Source organism: Oncorhynchus nerka, linkage group LG2 (genome assembly GCF_034236695.1).
Source record: "Oncorhynchus nerka isolate Pitt River linkage group LG2, Oner_Uvic_2.0, whole genome shotgun sequence".
In the NCBI taxonomy this organism is placed as follows: Eukaryota; Metazoa; Chordata; class Actinopteri; order Salmoniformes; family Salmonidae; genus Oncorhynchus; species Oncorhynchus nerka.
Window position 1 is genome coordinate 4,953,597 of NC_088397.1, and position 20,493 is coordinate 4,974,089.

Consider the following 20,493-nt stretch of genomic DNA (forward strand, 5'->3'; position numbering starts at 1 on the left):
CCAATAGAGATCTAAAGGGACAGCCCCCCTTGAGGACCAATAGAGATCTAAAGAGGACAGCCCCCCTTGATGACCAATAGAGATCTAAAGAGGACAGCCCCCCTTGAGGACCAATAGAGATCTAAAGAGGACAGCCCCCCTTGATGACCAATAGAGATCTAAAGAGGACAGCCCCCTTGATAACAATTAGAGATCTAAAGAGGACAGCCCCCCTTGATGACCAATAGAGATCTAAAGAGGACAGCACCCCCTGATGACCAATAGAGATCTAAAGAGGACAGCCCCCTTGAGGACCAATAGAGATCTAAAGAGGACAGCCCCCCTTGAGGACCAATAGAGATCTAAAGAGGACAGCCCCCTGATGACCAATAGAGATCTAAAGAGGACAGCCCCCCTGATGACCAATAGAGATCTAAAGAGGACAGCCCCCCTGATGACCAATAGAGATCTAAAGAGGACAGCCCCCCTTGAGGACCAATAGAGATCTAAAGAGGACATGTACGGCCAATGAGGAGATGGCACCTGCTCCTATAAACCAATGAGAAGGGAGAGGCAGGACTTGCAGCGCGATCTGCGTCAGAAATAGAACTGACTTCTATTTTAGCCCTCGGCAACGCAGACGCTCGTTGGCGCGCGGGAGCAGTGTGGATGCAATAGTTGAATAATATAGATTTCTACATTTATTTTGGAACGCGAGTGGTGTGGTCTGCCTTGTTAGCGTCAGGTGATTACCACATAGCGTGTGCTTTATGGTACAGCAGTTCACACCAGTTCACAAAGAATAAGCTTCAGACTTCTCCGAAAAATAAAGGTCTGGATTATTCTCAAGCTCACGTACAGTAATCCTGATTACTTCAGCCCTCTCGCTCATTTTGATGAACTAACAAGGATTAAGACAGAAACACCAAACACTTCCTAGATCACGTTGGGGCTGACCCAAAACGTGTTCAACAGCTCTGTCCCCAAATACCCTTCTAATGTGGTCAACAGCGCTGTCCTGATATACCCTTCTAATATACTATATAGCTCTGTCCCCAAATACCCTTCTAATGTGGTCAACAGCGCTGTCCTGATATAATCTTCTAATATACTATATAGCTCTGTCCCCAAATACCCTTCTAATATACTATATAGCTTTGTCCTCATATACCCTTCTAATATACTACATAGCTCTGTCCTCATATACCCTTCTAATATACTATATAGCTCTGTCCCCCAATACCCTTCCAATATACTATATAGCTCTGTCCTCATATACCCTTCTAATATACTATATAGCTCTGTCCTCAAATACCCTTCTAATATACTATATAGCTCTGTCCTCATATACCCTTCTAATATACTATATAGCTCTGTCCTCATATACCCTTCTAATATACTATATAGCTCTGTCCTGATATACCCTTCTAATATACTATATAGCTCTGTCCCCTAATACCCTTCTAATATACTATATAGCTCTGTCCCCTAATACCCTTCTAATATACTATATAGCTCTGTCCTCAAATACCCTTCTAATATACTATATAGCTCTGTCCTCATATACCCTTCTAATATACTATATAGCTCTGTCCTCATATACCCTTCTAATATACTATATAGCTTTGTCCTCATATACCCTTCTAATATACTATATAGCTCTGTCCTCATATACCCTTCTAATATACTATATAGCTTTGTCCTCATATACCCTTCTAATATACTATATAGCTCTGTCCTCATATACCCTTCTAATATACTATATAGCTCTGTCCTCATATACCCTTCTAATATACTATATAGCTTTGTCCTAAAGTATTGCACTATATAGAGAATAGGGTTCTATAGGGCCCTGGTCTAAAGTAGTGCACTATATAGGGAATAGGGTTCTATAGGGCCCTGGTCTAAAGTAGTGCACTATATAGGGAATAGGGTTCTATAGGGGCCTGGTCTAAAGTAGTGCACTATATAGGGAATAGGGTTCTATAGGGGCCTGGTCTAAAGTAGTGCACTATATATAGGGAATAGGGTTCTATAGGGCCCTGGTCTAAAGTAGTGTACTAAATAGGGAATACAAATATTTACAAAAATCGGCATTTTTGGTCCTCCAATAATCGGTATCGGCGTTGAAAACAGGTCGACCTCTAGTTTAAATACAACGGCAGTTTGACATAGAGAAACTACAGCCCTGAACTACAGCCCTGAACTACAGCCCTGAACTACAGCCCTGAGCTACAGCCCTGAACTACAGCCCTGAGCTACAGCCATGAACTACAGCCCTGAACTACAGCCCTGAGCTACAGCCATGAACTACAGCCCTGAGCTACAGCCCTGAACTACAGCCCTGAACTACAGCCCTGAACTACAGCCCTGAGCTACAGCCCTGAACTACAGCCCTGAGCTACAGCCATGAACTACAGCCCTGAACTACAGCCCTGAACTACAGCCCTGAGCTACAGCCCTGAACTACAGCCCCGCCTTATCCACTTGTTGTCCAACCCCCCCCCCCCTGAACTACAGCCCTGAACTACAGCCCTGAGCTACAGCCCTGAACTACAGCCCTGAACTACAGCCCTGCCTTATCCACTTGTTGCCCAAACCCCCCTCCTGAACTACAGCCCTGCCTTATCCACTTGTTGCCCAACCCCCCTCCTGAACTACAGCACTGCCTTATCCACTTGTTGCCCAACCCCCCTCTCCTGACCTACAGCCCTGCCTTATCCACTTGTTGCCCAACCCCCCCTCCTGAACTACAGCGCTGCCTTATCCACTTGTTGCCCAACCCACCCCCCTCCTGAACTACAGCCCTGCCTTATCCGCTTGTTGCCCAAACCCCCCCAGACACAAAATAGTAGCTGGCAAGATGGAGATCTGACCAACTCACTGGACTTGTGGTTAGAGTGTCCACCCTGAGATTGGAAGATTGGGAGTTTGACCCCTGGCCGAGTCATACCAAAGACTGGGGAACTGGGACCCAGTGCATCTCTGCTTGACAATCAGCATTAATGAAATAGATTGGGGGTAAATCCCTGCGATAGACTAGTGTCCTGTCCAGGGGGTGTCCTGGTACATCAAGCTGTCTCACTACAGGAGATAGACTAGTGTCCTGTCCAGGGGGTGTCCTGTACATTAAGCTGTCTCACTACAGAAACAGGATATAGACTAGTGTCCTGTCCAGGGGGTGTTCTGGTACATCAAGCTGTCTCACTACAGGAGATAGACTAGTGTCCTGTCCAGGGGGTGTCCTGGTACATCAAGCTGTCTCACTACAGGAGATAGACTAGTGTCCTGTCCAGGGGGTGTCCTGGTACATCAAAGCTGTCTCACTACAGAAACAGGAGATAGACTAGTGTCCTGTCCAGGGGGTGTCCTGGTACATCAAGCGGTCTCACTACAGGAGATAGACTAGTGTCCTGTCCAGGGGGTGTCCTGTACATTAAGCTGTCTCACTACAGAAACAGGAGATAGACTAGTGTCCTGTCCAGGGGGTGTTCTGGTACATCAAGCTGTCTCACTACAGGAGATAGACTAGTGTCCTGTCCAGGGGGTGTCCTGGTACATCAAGCTGTCTCACTACAGGAGATAGACTAGTGTCCTGTCCAGGGGGTGTTCTGGTACATCAAGCTGTCTCACTACAGGATATAGACTAGTGTCCTGTCCAGGGGGTGTCCTGTACATCAAGCTGTCTCTCCAAGGAAACAGGAGACAGACTAGTGTCCTGTCCAGAGGGTGTCCTGGTACATCAAGCTGTCTCACTACAGAAACAGGAGATAGACTAGTGTCCTGTCCAGAGGGTGTACCAGGTTTATCCCCACACAGACTGGTACAGGTATGGATGACAGACTAACCCAGGTTTATCCCCACACAGACTGGTACAGGTATGGATGATGGACTAACCCAGGTTTATCCCCACAGACTGGTACAGGTATGGATGATGGACTAACCCAGGTTTATCCCCACACAGACTGGTACAGGTATGGATGACGGACTAACCCAGGTTTATCCCCACACAGACTGGTACAGGATGAAGGACTAACCCAGGTTTATCCCCACACAGACTGGTACAGGTATGGATGACAGACTAACCCAGGTTTATCCCCACACAGACTGGTACAGGTATGGATGACAGACTAACCCAGGTTTATCCCCACACAGACTGGTACAGGATGACAGACTAACCCAGGTTTATCTCCACACAGACTGGTACAGGTATGGATGACAGACTAACCCAGGTTTATCCCCACACAGACTAGTACAGGATGACAGACTAACCCAGGTTTATCCCCACACAGACTGGTACAGGATGACAGACTAACCCAGGTTTATCCCCACACAGACTGGTACAGGTATGGATGACAGACTAACCCAGGTTTATCCCCACACAGACTGGTACAGGTATGGATGATGGACTAACCCAGGTTTATCCCCACACAGACTGGTACAGGTATGGATGACAGACTAACCCAGGTTTATCCCCACACAGACTGGTACAGGTATGGATGACAGACTAACCCAGGTTTATCCCCACACAGACTGGTACAGGTATGGATGAAGGACTAACCCAGGTTTATCCCCACACAGACTGGTACAGGATGACAGACTAACCCAGGTTTATCCCCACACAGACCGGTACAGGATGACAGACTAACCCAGGTTTATCCCCACACAGACTGGTACAGGTATGGATGACAGACTAACCCAGGTTTATCTCCACACAGACTGGTACAGGTATGGATGACAGACTAACCCAGGTTTATCCCCACACAGACTGGTACAGGTATGGATGATGGACTAACCCAGGTTTATCCCCACATAGACTGGTACAGGATGACAGACTAACCCAGGTTTATCCCCACACAGACTGGTACAGGTATGGATGAAGGACTAACCCAGGTTTATCCCCACACAGACTGGTACAGGATGACACACTAACCCAGGTTTATCCCCACACAGACTGGTACAGGTATGGATGACGGACTAACCCAGGTTTATCCCCACACAGACTGGTACAGGATGACAGACTAACCCAGGTTTATCCCCACACAGACTGGTACAGGATGACAGACTAACCCAGGTTTATCCCCACACAGACTGGTACAGGTATGGATGACAGACTAACCCAGGTTATACCCACACAGACTGGTACAGGTATGGATGACAGACTAACCCAGGTTTATCCCCACACAGACTGGTACAGGATGACAGACTAACCCAGGTTTATCCCCACACAGACTGGTACAGGTATGGATGACGGACTAACCCAGGTTTATCTCCACAGACTGGTACAGGATGACAGACTAACCCAGGTTTATCCCCACACAGACTGGTACAGGTATGGATGACAGACTAACCCAGGTTTATCCCCACACAGACTGGTACAGGTATGGATGATGGACTAACCCAGGTTTATCCCCACACAGACTGGTACAGGTATGGATGATGGACTAACCCAGGTTTATCCCCACACAGGATGGTACAGGATGACAGACTAACCCAGGTTTATCCCCACACAGACTGGTACAGGTATGGATGACAGACTAACCCAGGTTTATCCCCACACAGACTGGTACAGGTATGGATGACAGACTAACCCAGGTTTATCCCCACACAGACTGGTACAGGTATGGATGACAGACTAACCCAGGTTTATCCCCACAGACTGGTACAGGTATGGATGATGGACTAACCCAGGTTTATCCCCACACAGACTGGTACAGGTATGGATGACAGACTAACCCAGGTTTATCCCCACACAGACTGGTACAGGATGACAGACTAACCCAGGTTTATCCTCACACAGACTGGTACAGGTATGGATGACAGACTAACCCAGGTTTATCCCCACACAGACTGGTACAGGATGACAGACTAACCCAGGTTTATCCCCACACAGACTGGTACAGGTATGGATGACAGACTAACCCAGGTTTATCCCCACACAGACTGGTACAGGTATGGATGACAGACTAACCCAGGTTTATCCCCACACAGACTGGTACAGGATGACAGACTAACCCAGGTTTATCCCCACACAGACTGGTACAGGATGACAGACTAACCCAGGTTTATCCCCACACAGACTGGTACAGGTATGGATGACAGACTAACCCAGGTTTATCCCCACACAGACTGGTACAGGTATGGATGATGGACTAACCTCGGCACACTGGACCTTAGCGATGTACCCGTTGTTCTGGAGCTCCATCCAGTTAGCCTCGAACAGCTTGGGCCCAATCAGGAAGTTGAGATCAACGATCTTGTCGTCCTCTCGGACCAGCGTAGCGGTCAGACCCAGCTTACAGTGGGCCTGGACAATGGTCAGAACCCGACGGAACATCTTAGCTACAGGGCGAGACAACGCAGACATTATTAGATAAATGTTTTGGAAACATCACAGAAGTGAGAAACAGATTTTCTGGTGTTCGGTCAGTTAAACTCCTAAAGTTTAACTGAAAATCCCGTCTTCATAAAATCGACTGTAGCGTCCGAACGGTTTGGTCTACAAACTATTATGATCCCCCCCCCTGTGGAAAGACGAGACTCGCACCAACACGAGCGTCTTGGGGACTCGTCTGAAGTCGGTTCAGCCGATCTGACAACTTCTGTCTGTAGCATCCGAACGGTTTGGGATACACATTAATACGACCCCTGTCAGGTATACTACTTCCCCTCACCTGTCACCGTCATTACGCGCGCCCGTCACCGTCGTTACGTGGCACCTGTCCCCGTCGTTACGCGCACCTGTCCCCGTCGTTACACGCACCTGTCCCCGTCGTTACGTGGCACCTGTCCCCGTCGTTACACGCACCTGTCGCCGTCGTTACGCGCACCTGTCCCCGTCGTTACGCGCACCTGTCACCGTCGTTACGCGCACCTGTCCCCGTCGTTACGCGTACCTGTCCCCGTCGTTACGCGCACCTGTCCCCGTCGTTACGTGGCACCTGTCACCGTCGTTACGCGCACCTGTCCCCGTCGTTACGCGCACCTGTCCCCGTCGTTACGCGTACCTGTCCCCGTCGTTACGTGGCACCTGTCACCGTCGTTACGCGCACCTGTCCCCGTCGTTACGCGTACCTGTCCCCGTCGTTACGTGGCACCTGTCCCCGTCGTTACGTGGCACCTGTCCCCGTCGTTACGTGGCACCTGTCCCCGTCGTTACGTGGCACCTGTCCCCGTCGTTACGTGGCACCTGTCGCCGTCGTTACGTGGCACCTGTCCCCGTCGTTACGCGCACCTGTCCCCGTCGTTACGCGTACCTGTCCCCGTCGTTACGCGCACCTGTCCCCGTCGTTACGTGGCACCTGTCCCCGTCGTTACGTGGCACCTGTCCCCGTCGTTACGTGGCACCTGTCCCCGTCGTTACGTGGCACCTGTCACCGTCGTTACGCGTACCTGTCCCCGTCGTTACGCGTACCTGTCCCCGTCGTTACGTGGCACCTGTCCCCGTCGTTACGCGCACCTGTCCCCGTCGTTACGTGGCACCTGTCCCCGTCGTTACGTGGCACCTGTCCCCGTCGTTACGTGGCACCTGTCCCCGTCGTTACGTGGCACCTGTCCCCGTCGTTACGCGGCACCTGTCCCCGTCGTTACGCGGCACCTGTCCCCGTCGTTACGCGGCACCTGTCCCCGTCGTTACGTGGCACCTGTCCCCGTCGTTACGTGGCACCTGTCCCCGTCGTTACGTGGCACCTGTCACCGTCGTTACGCGCGCCCGTCCCCGTCGTTACGTGGCACCTGTCACCGTCGTTACGCGGCACCCGTCCCCGTCGTTACGTGGCACCCGTCCCCGTCGTTACGCGTACCTGTCCCCGTCGTTACGTGGCACCTGTCCCCGTCGTTACGTGGCACCCGTCCCCGTCGTTACGTGGTACCCGTCACCGTCGTTACGTGGCACCCGTCCCCGTCGTTACGTGGCACCTGTCCCCGTCGTTACGTGGCACCTGTCCCCGTCACCGTCGTTACGCGCACCTGTCCCCGTCGTTACGTGGCACCTGTCCCCGTCGTTACGTGGCACCTGTCCCCGTCGTTACGTGGCACCTGTCGCCGTCGTTACGCGCACCTGTCGCCATCGTTACGCGCACCTGTCGCCGTCGTTACGCGCACCTGTCGCCGTCGTTACGCGCACCTGTCCCCGTCGTTACACGCACCTGTCCCCGTCGTTACGCGCACCTGTCCCCGTCGTTACGCGCACCTGTCCCCGTCGTTACACGCACCTGTCGCCGTCGTTACGTGGCACCTGTCCCCGTCGTTACGTGGCACCTGTCACCGTCGTTACGCGCACCTGTCCCCGTCGTTACGCGCACCTGTCACCGTCGTTACGTGGCACCTGTCCACGTCGTTACGTGGCACCTGTCCCCGTCGTTACGTGGCACCTGTCCCCGTCGTTACGTGGCACCTGTCCCCGTCGTTACGTGGCACCTGTCCCCGTCGTTACGCGCACCTGTCACCGTCGTTACGCGTACCTGCCACCATTGTTACGCACTAACCAAAACCCCTTAACTTCTGAACCTTTACCACAGAGAGATAGACAGACTCACCAAGGATGGTGAGGACTAACATTAACCCCTCCTAACTTAACCATGACCCCTGACCCCAAAGACTCACCAGGGAATGTGTGGTCTAACCCTAACCCCTCCTAACTTAACCATGGACCCCTGACCCCAAAGACTCACCAGGGATGGTGTGGACTAGACGTAATCCCTCCTAATTTAACCATGGACCCCTGACCCCGTATACTCACCAGGGATGGTGTGCACCTCGTCCAGGATGATGAGACCCCACTCCTGGGACCTCATCCATTCCATCACTCGCTCTGCCTCCCAAGACCTCTTGGTGGTGTGCCCCAACATGCTGTATGTACTGATGGCCACCGAGCAGCCAATCGGCTTCAAAAACAAACAAAAAAATCTAACTTCATTTAAAAGTGCATTTTAAAACCGCAACACACTTTGAAACTAAAACAAGAACTTGAAATGAATAAATTAAAAGTAAAACAAGAAGCAGTAAAAAGAGATCATTATTTTTTTATTTCTTTATTTGACCTTTATTTAACCAGGCAAGTCAGTTAAGAACAAATTCTTATTTTCAATGACGGCCCTAGGAACAGTGGGTTAACTGCCTGTTCAGGGGCAGAACGACAGATTGTTACCTTGTCAGCTCGGGGGTTTGAACTTGCAACCTTCCGGTTACTAGTCCAACGCTCTAACCCACTAGGCTACCCTGCCACACAGAGGCTGTTGAAAGGCCGAGTTGAGAAGGGGGATTTGAAAAAGCTCAAAACACAGTGGCTTTTGAAAGACGGAATTTAAAAGGGGGATTTTAAAAAGCTCAATGGTGTTTGCTGTATCTCTTACCTTGTCCTTGGCATCTGAGGTGAAGCGGCAGATCTGAGAGTCGTCGATGGTCGACCACATCTTAAACTGAGCCTTCCACTGTTCTACTGACACAGAGCTGTTCCCCAGGACCAGGCAGCGCTTACGGACCGTACAGGCTGCCGTTACCCCTACTAGAGACTTCCCCGCACCTGGGGAGAGGAGGAGAGATGGAGGGGGGGATAGGAGGAGAGATTGTGGAGAGATGGGACATGGAGGTGAATATATGGATGATTTAACATGGACACAACACCTTCACATACACCGGGTACCAAACACAAGGAACCCCTTCCTAATAATGAGTCACATCTTCACCTAAACTATCCACCATATTAAACCCCATATTAAACCCCATATTAAACCCCATATTAAACCCATCACTCAGTGTATCAACTATCCACCATATTAAACCCCATCACTCAGTGTATCAACTATCCCCCATATTAAACCCCATATTAAACCCATCACTCAGTGTATCAACTATCCACCATATTAAACCCCATATTAAACCCCATCACTCAGTGTATCAACTATCCACCATATTAAACCCCATATTAAACCCCATATTAAACCCCATCACTCAGTGTATCAACTATCCACCATATTAAACCCCATATTAAACCCCATATTAAACCCCATCACTCAGTGTATCAACTATCCACCATATTAAACCCCATATTAAACCCCATCACTCAGTGTATCAACTATCCACCATATTAAACCCCATATTAAACCCCATCACTCAGTGTATCAACTATCCACCATATTAAACCCCATCACTCAGTGTATCAACTATCCACCATATTAAACCCCATCACTCAGTGTATCAACTATCCACCATATTAAACCCCATATTAAACCCATCACTCAGTGTATCAACTATCCACCATATTAAACCCCATATTAAATCCCATATTAAACCCATCACTCAGTGTATCAACTATCCACCATATTAAACCCCATCACTCAGTGTATCAACTATCCACCATATTAAACCCCATCACTCAGTGTATCAACTATCCACCATATTAAACCCCATATTAAACCCCATATTAAACCCATCACTCAGTGTATCAACTATCCACCATATTAAACCCCATATTAAACCCCATATTAAACCCCATCACTCAGTGTATCAACTATCCACCATATTAAACCACATCACTCAGTGTATCAACTATCCACCATATTAAACCCCATATTAAACCCATCACTCAGTGTATCAACTATCCACCATATTAAACCCCATCACTCAGTGTATCAACTATCCACCATATTAAACCCCATCACTCAGTGTATCAACTATCCACCATATTAAACCCCATCACTCAGTGTATCAACTATCCACCATATTAAACCCCATATTAAACCCATCACTCAGTGTATCAACTATCCACCATATTAAACCCCATATTAAACCCCATCACTCAGTGTATCAACTATCCACCATATTAAACCCCATCACTCAGTGTATCAACTATCCACCATATTAAACCCCATATTAAACCCCATATTAAACCCATCACTCAGTGTATCAACTATCCACCATATTAAACCCCATATTAAACCCCATATTAAACCCCATCACTCAGTGTATCAACTATCCACCATATTAAACCCCATCACTCAGTGTATCAACTATCCCCCATATTAAACCCCATATTAAACCCCATCACTCAGTGTATCAACTATCCACCATATTAAACCCCATATTAAACCCCATCACTCAGTGTATCAACTATCCACCATATTAAACCCCATCACTCAGTGTATCAACTATCCACCATATTAAACCCATCACTCAGTGTATCAACTATCCACCATATTAAACCCATCACTCAGTGTATCAACTATCCAGACATATTAAACCCCATATTAAACCCCATATTAAACCCATCACTCAGTGTATCAACTATCCACCATATTAAACCCCATCACTCAGTGTATCAACTATCCACCATATTAAACCCCATCACTCAGTGTATCAACTATCCAGACATATTAAACCCCATATTAAACCCCATCACTCAGTGTATCAACTATCCACCATATTAAACCCCATATTAAACCCCATATTAATCCCCATATTAAACCCATCACTCAGTGTATCAACTATCCCCCATATTAAACCCCATATTAAACCCATCACTCAGTGTATCAACTATCCACCATATTAAACCCCATCACTCAGTGTATCAACTATCCACCATATTAAACCCCATATTAAACCCCATCACTCAGTGTATCAACTATCCACCATATTAAACCCCATCACTCAGTGTATCAACTATCCACCATATTAAACCCCATATTAAACCCCATATTAAACCCCATATTAAACCCATCACTCAGTGTATCAACTATCCACCATATTAAACCCCATCACTCAGTGTATCAACTATCCACCATATTAAACCCCATATTAAACCCATCACTCAGTGTATCAACTATCCACCATATTAAACCCCATATTAAACCCCATATTAAACCCATCACTCAGTGTATCAACTATCCACCATATTAAACCCCATCACTCAGTGTATCAACTATCCAGACATATTAAAACGTATCTTTCTCATCTCTTGATGAAAACACCGATGTTCAGACGACACCTTGTGGTAACAACATATTACATCAGAGTTTCTCTTCCTTCAACAAAATATATTTTATTTTAAAAAAACTCAACTGAAAATACCTGCTCATCGGGGGTATAGGAGCTTTCTAAATAGACAGACCCAACAGTGTTTATATAATGAGAGGGACTTAGACAATAACTAGTACTGCTGCATACTGCAAGAAGAGTTTACAGTCTCATCTTTCTAAATAGACACACCCAACAGTGTTTATATAATGAGAGGGACTTAGACAATAACTAGTACTGCTGCATACTGCAAGGAGAGTTTACAGTCTCATCTTTCTAAATAGACACACCCAACAGTGTTTATATAATGAGAGGGACTTAGACAATAACTAGTACTGCTGCATACTCCAAGAAGAGTTTACAGTCTCATCTTTCTAAATAGACACACCCAACAGTGTTTATATAATGAGAGGGACTTAGACAATAACTAGTACTGCTGCATACTCCAAGAAGAGTTTACAGTCTCATCTTTCTAAATAGACACACCCAACAGTGTTTATTTAATGAGAGGGACTTAGACAATAACTAGTACTGCTGCATACTCCAAGAAGAGTTTACAGTCTCATCTTTCTAAATAGACACACCCAACAGTGTTTATATAATGAGAGGGACTTAGACAATAACTAGTACTGCAAGGAGAGTTTACAGTCTCATCTTCTCTCAACCTACACTCGATCCCTCCGATGTCAACAACTACAGACCAGTATCCCTTCTTTCTTTTCTCTCCAAAACTCTTGAACGTGCCGTCCTTGGCCAGCTCTCCCGCTATCTCTCTCAGAATGACCTTCTTGATCCAAATCAGTCAGGTTTCAAGACTAGTCATTCAACTGAGACTGCTCTTCTCTGTATCACGGAGGCGCTCCGCACTGCTAAAGCTAACTCTCTCTCCTCTGCTCTCATCCTTCTAGACCTATCGGCTGCCTTCGATACTGTGAACCATCAGATCCTCCTCTCCACCCTCTCCGAGTTGGGCATCTCCGGCGCGGCCCACGCTTGGATTGCGTCCTACCTGACAGGTCGCTCCTACCAGGTGGCGTGGCGAGAATCCGTCTCCACACCACGTGCTCTCACCACTGGTGTCCCCCAGGGCTCTGTTCTAGGCCCTCTCCTATTCTCGCTATACACCAAGTCACTTGGCTCTGTCATAACCTCACATGGTCTCTCCTATCATTGCTATGCAGACGACACACAATTAATCTTCTCCTTTCCCCCTTCTGATGACCAGGTGGCGAATCGCATCTCTGCATGTCTGGCAGACATATCAGTGTGGATGACGGATCACCACCTCAAGCTGAACCTCGGCAAGACGGAGCTGCTCTTCCTCCCGGGGAAGGACTGCCCGTTCCATGATCTCGCCATCACGGTTGACAACTCCACTGTGTCCTCCTCCCAGAGCGCTAAGAACCTTGGCGTGATCCTGGACAACACCCTGTCGTTCTCAACTAACATCAAGGCGGTGGCCCGTTCCTGTAGGTTCATGCTCTACAACATCCGCAGAGTACGACCCTGCCTCACACAGGAAGCGGCGCAGGTCCTAATCCAGGCACTTGTCATCTCCCGTCTGGATTACTGCAACTCGCTGTTGGCTGGGCTCCCTGCCTGTGCCATTAAACCCCTACAACTCATCCAGAACGCCGCAGCCCGTCTGGTGTTCAACCTTCCCAAGTTCTCTCACGTCACCCCGCTCCTCCGCTCTCTCCACTGGCTTCCAGTTGAAGCTCGCATCCGCTACAAGACCATGGTGCTTGCCTACGGAGCTGTGAGGGGAACGGCACCTCAGTACCTCCAGGCTCTGATCAGGCCCTACACCCAAACAAGGGCACTGCGTTCATCCACCTCTGGCCTGCTCGCCTCCCTACCACTGAGGAAGTACAGTTCCCGCTCAGCCCAGTCAAAACTGTTCGCTGCTCTGGCCCCCCAATGGTGGAACAAACTCCCTCACGACGCCAGGACAGCGGAGTCAATCACCACCTTCCGGAGACACCTGAAACCCCACCTCTTTAAGGAATACCTAGAATAGGATAAAGTAATCCTTCTCACTCCCCCCTTAAAAGATTTAGATGCACTATTGTAAAGTGGCTGTTCCACTGGATGTCATAAGGTGAACGCACCAATTTGTAAGTCGCTCTGGATAAGAGCGTCTGCTAAATGACTTAAATGTAAATGTAAAATCTTTCTAAATAGACACACCCAACAGTGTTTATATAATGAGAGGGACTTAGACAATAACTAGTACTGCTGCATACTCCAAGAAGAGTTTACAGTCTCATCTTTCTAAATAGACACACCCAACAGTGTTTATATAATGAGAGGGACTTAGACAATAACTAGTACTGCTGCATACTCCAAGAAGAGTTTACAGTCTCATCTTTCTAAATAGACAGACCCAACAGTGTTTATATAATGAGAGGGACTTAGACAATAACTAGTACTGCTGCATACTCCAAGAAGAGTTTACAGTCTCATCTTTCTAAATAGACACACCCAACAGTGTTTATATAATGAGAGGGACTTAGACAATAACTAGTACTGCAACACTAAGGACACTAAGGACAAAAGGACACAAGGACACCAAGGACACAAGGACACTAAGGACACAAGGACACCAAGGACACTAAGGACACTAAGGACACAAGGACACTAAGGACACAAGGACACTAAGGACACAAGGACACAAGGACACTAAGGACACCAAGGACACCAAGGACACCAAGGACACTAAGGACACCAAGGACACCAAGGACACCAAGGACACCAAGGACACAAGGACACTAAGGACACAAGGACACCAAGGACACAAGGACACCAAGGACAGGACACTAAGGACACAAGGACACTAAGGACACTAAGGACACTAAGGACACAAGGACACTAAGGACACTAAGGACACCAAGGACACAAGGACACTAAGGACACAAGGACACTAAGGACACAAGGACACTAAGGACACAAGGACACTAAGGACACTAAGGACACCAAGGACACTAAGGACACAAGGACACAAGGACACTAAGGACACAAGGACACTAAGGACACAAGGACACTAAGGACACTAAGGACACTAAGGACACAAGGACACTAAGGACACTAAGGACACTAAGGACACTTAGGACACTAAGGACACAAGGACACTAAGGACACTAAGGACACAAGGACACTAAGGACACTAAGGACACAAGGACACTAAGGACACAAAGGACACAAGGACACTAAGGACACAAAGGACACAAGGACACAAGGACACTAAGGACACAAGGACACTAAGGACACTAAGGACACAAGGACATAGTACTACATCTGGCCATCTTGATGTCAATAGCCATTTTAAACAATGTCACTTCATATAATGTTTACATAGCCTACATTACTCATCTCATACGTATATACTGTACTCTATATCATCTACTGCATCTTTATGTAATACATGTATCACTAGCCACTTTAACTATTACATTAGTTTCTTCTATTCAACAAAAGTGGGGCAAAAGGGCTTGAAATGACTGAAACGCTTTAAATACGGTAACAATGATTTAAATACAGTAACAATGATTTAAATACAGTAACAACGATTTAAATACAGTAACAATGATTTAAATACAGTAACAATGATTTAAATACAGTAACAATGATTTAAATACAGTAACAACGATTTAAATACAGTAACAATGATTTAAATACAGTAACAATGATTTAAATACAGTAACAATGATTTAAATACAGTAACAACGATTTAAATACAGTAACAATGATTTAAATACAGTAACAATGATTTAAATACAGTAACAATGATTTAAATACAGTAACAACGATTTAAATACAGTAACAACGATTTAAATACAGTAACAACGATTTAAATACAGTAACAATGATTTAAATACAGTAACAACGATTTAAATACAGTAACAACGATTTAAATACAGTAACAATGATTTAAATACAGTAACAATGATTTAAATACAGTAACAATGATTTAAATACAGTAACAACGTAAATACAGTAACAACGATTTAAATACAGTAACAATTAAATGACTTTTACTACAAGATAAATATGATCACACTATGTGACAATACCGGCACTAATTCATATAACAGCCGACAGAGTTTTCTCCAATAAGTCCATGGAGCAGACTAGAGACATCACTACAACAGACCCGTTTCAACTTCAGCTGTAAGAGCCAAGTGATTTGCTGGGAGGATTTGGAGATTCCTCCTCCGTAAACTAAATTTAACCTGATGACACGCTCGTGGACAAGGAGTCATTTCATACAAGTGCATTTGATCCACGTTTCCTCTCCTTGCCTCCTCTCGTCGATTACCTTTGACCTTTTTCTAAAGGACGGGAGGAACGGACGGAGGAGAGGAGGAATTAAGCAAATCACAATGACTCTGGAACGGGCTCTTCTGCTGGGAGGATTTGGAGCAGAGAGCTCAGAGATTGGGCATTCTGGCACGACAAGACCGCAGGACCCCTTACAACGACAAGAGAGCGTTTCGTACACCAAAATGTCAGTCAGGAACCAGAATCCCCAAATATGGTACTTAAGGTCTAATTAAAGGCCTAACCTTTCCAAGGCTCTTAGGGTTTCTAAGAATTAGGAGAGGCATGTTCTGTGAGTAAGAGGTTTAGAGAAAGCCCACTTGATACGGATGGTCATTAAGGCTTTCTAGAAATCTCTAAGACTGTCCGGAACAACCACAGAAGACATGTTAGTTCTCGTGTAAAGCTCAACGACTCATTGGCCCGTCTCCAGAAGTCATTAACCCTCCAGGTCACACCGACGCCTCCTGGTACATTATTATTAATTTATTTAACAGTATATTATTATTTATTTATTTAACAGTATATTATTATTTATTTATTTAACAGTATATTATTATTAATTTATTTAACAGTATATTATTAATTTATTTAACAGTATATTATTATGTATTTATTTAACAGTATATTATTATTTATTTAACAGTATATTATTATTTATTTATTTAACAGTATATTATTATTTATTTATTTAACAGTATATTATTATTTATTTAACGGTATATTATTATTTATTTATTTAACAGTATATTATTATTTATTTAACAGTATATTATTATTTATTTATTTAACAGTACATTATTATTTATTTAACAGTATATTATTATTTATTTATTTAACAGTACATTATTATTTATTTATTTAACAGTATATTATTATTTATTTATTTAACAGTATATTATTATTTATTTATTTAACAGTATATTATTATTTATTTATTTAACAGTACATTATTATTTATTTATTTAACAGTATATTATTATTTATTTATTTAACAGTATATTATTATTTATTTAACAGTATATTATTATTTATTTATTTAACAGTATATTATTATTTATTTATTTAACAGTATATTATTATTTATTTATTTAACAGTATATTATTATTTATTTATTTAACAGTATATTATTATTTATTTATTTAACAGTATATTATTATTTATTTAACAATATATTATTATTTATTTATTTATTTAACAGTACATTATTATTTATTTATTTAACAGTATATTATTATTTATTTATTTATTTAACAGTATATTATTATTTATTTAACAGTATATTATTATTTATTTATTTATTTAACAATATATTATTATTTATTTATTTATTTAACAGTATATTATTATTTATTTATTTATTTAACAGTATATTATTATTTATTTACTAGATGCTGTTCCTCCACTTACCTTATTATTTACTCCTTATTTACCACTACCTTGTATCCTTTTCCCTCTCGCTCTCATCCAACACTACCCACACTTATTTATCGGATTTATTTAACCGTCCCAACCTTCGCTTTATTTATTTCCTCTTCCATCCTATCATCTCTTCCCTCTGCTCAAACCTTCTCCAACCTATCTTCTGATTCTGCCTCCTCAACCCTCCTCTCCTCCCTTTCTGCATCCTTTGACTCTATATTCCCCTATCCTCCATTTATTCCCCTCCCGCTCCGTGGCTTATTACTTATTGCGAGCTCACAGAACATTATTTATTTAGTAGCGGAAATGGATTATTTATTTATGCCTAACTGCGGACCTGGCATTATTTCACTCCCTCCTCTATATTTTATTTCTGTCTCTGCTGCTAAAGCCACTTTCTACCATCTAAATTCCAAGCATCTGCCTCTAACCCTATTTAGCTCTTTGCCACCTTCTCCTCCCTCTTTATTTCCTATCTCTGCAGATGACTTCGTCATTTACCATTTTTGAATTATTTATTTAACAGTACATTATTATTTATTTAAAGTCATATTATTATTTATTTATTCTTTCTCCCCTCTTAAATATAAATGTATCTAACAGTATATGTATTGATTTCTTTCTCCCTATTTCCAGATGACATTATTATTTATTTATTTAACAACCTGCCCGCTTATTATCCCCTTATTTAACAGACCATCTCCGGGGACCTTTATTTACCTCACCTCGCTCATCAACTCATCCCTGACCGCTTTATCCCTCCTGTCTTCAAGAGTATATTAGTTGCACCCCTTCTAAAATTTAACAGTATCCCTTATTCAATTTACTACAGACCAGTATCCCTTATTTTTTTTTCCAAAACTTTGAACAGTATATTATTATTTATTTATTTCAGAATGACCTTCTTGATCCAATTCATTTAGGTTTCAAGACTAGTCATTATTTATTTAACAGTATATTCTTATTTATTTAGGCGCTTTATTTAACAGTAATTATTTATTTATTTAACCAGTATATTATTATTTATTTACTTTAACCATCAGATCCTCCTTACCCTTTATTTATTTAACAGTATATTATTATTTATTTAGGTATTTACCAGGTATATTATTATTTATTTACGTATTCACCACTGGTGTATTATCTATTTATTTATTTAACAGTACATTATTATTTATTGGCTTCTTTTATTTAACAGTCACTTGGCTCTATTATTATTTATTTATTTATTTAACAGTACATTATTATTTATTTTCCCCCTTTAACCAGGTGGCATTCGCATTTCTTTATTTCTTTAACATATCAGTTGGATTATTTATTATTTATTTAACAGTAAGATTTAGCTTTCTTCCTATTTAACAGTATATTATTATTTATTTATCATATTTAACAACTCCATTGTGTTATTTATTTAAGCGCTATAGAATTATTTATTTATTTAACACCCTATATTATTATTAACATCAAGGCAGTGGCCCGTTCCTTAGGTTATTTATTTACAACAGTATATTATTATTTACACATTTAACAGGTCCTAATCCAGGCATTGTCATCTCCCGTCTGGATTATTATTTATTGGCTATTTGCCTGTGCCATTATTATTTACAACTCATTTAACAGCCCGTCTGGTATTATTTATTTCTTTAACAGTATATTATTATTTATTTAACAGTATATTATTATTTATTTATTTATTTAACAGTATCCATTATTATTTATTTATTTAACAATATTTCATCCATTTATTTATATATTTAGCCCAGTCAAAATTATTTATTTATTGGAACAATACTCCCTATTATTTATTTAAGCGGAGTACATTATTACCTTCCGGAGACACCTTTAACCCCACATTATTATTTAAGGAATACCTAGTATAGGATAAATTAATTTCCTATATTTAACAGTATATTATTATTTATATATTTAACAGTATATTATTATTTATGGCTATTTAACTGTATATTATTATTTATTTATTTAACAGTATATTATTATTTTATTTATTTAACAGTATATTATTATTTATTTAATGTACTTAAATTAAATTTATTTAACAGTATATTATTATTTATTTATTTAACAGTATATTATTATTTATTTATTTAACAGTACATTATTATTTATTTATTTAACAGTACATTATTATTTATTTATTTAACAGTATATTCTTCTTTTTTCCAACGGGTCCCGGGGGACCTTCAGGTGAGTCAAAACAACCGACCTGTACGTGTTCGTGACAGTCGCACCTTTACACAGAGGGGTTGTAACGTGTGCCCTGGGAAGAACTGTTACACAGAGGGGTTGTAACGTGTGGCCCTGGGAAGCACAGAGGGGTTGTAACGTGTGGCCCTGGGAAGCACCTTTACACAGAGGGGTTGTAACGTGTGGCCCTGGGAAGCACCTTTACACAGAGGGGTTGTAACGTGTGGCCCTGGGAAGCACCGTTACACAGAGGGGTTGTAACGTGTGGCCCTGGGAAGCACCGTTACACAGAGGGGTTGTAACGTGTGGCCCTGGGAAGCACCGTTACACAGAGGGGTTGTAACGTGTGGCCCTGGGAAGCACCGTTACACAGAGGGGTTGTAACGTGTGGCCCTGGGAAGCACCGTTACACAGAGGGGTTGTAACGTGTGGCCCTGGGAAGCACCGTTACACAGAGGGGTTGTAACGTGTGGCCCTGGGAAGCACCGTTACACAGAGGGGTTGTAACGTGTGGCCCTGGGAAGCACCTTTACACAGAGGGGTTGTAACGTGTG

The 20,493-nt window shown here is 43.4% G+C and overlaps 1 protein-coding gene across 1 annotated transcript in view; it reads right to left on the reverse strand.

The window, feature by feature from the left end:
• The window catches only part of ercc3 (excision repair cross-complementation group 3), a 53,192-nt gene that overhangs the window by 29,217 nt on the left and 3,482 nt on the right, over positions 1–20,493 (reverse strand). Inside the window, exons 3-5 of the mRNA XM_065022160.1 lie at positions 9,333–9,502; positions 8,720–8,864; positions 6,137–6,321 (exon numbers count right to left, since the gene is read on the reverse strand). Coding sequence (XP_064878232.1) covers positions 6,137–6,321; positions 8,720–8,864; positions 9,333–9,502 — 500 coding nt within the window. The remainder of the gene's footprint in view (positions 1–6,136; positions 6,322–8,719; positions 8,865–9,332; positions 9,503–20,493) is intronic.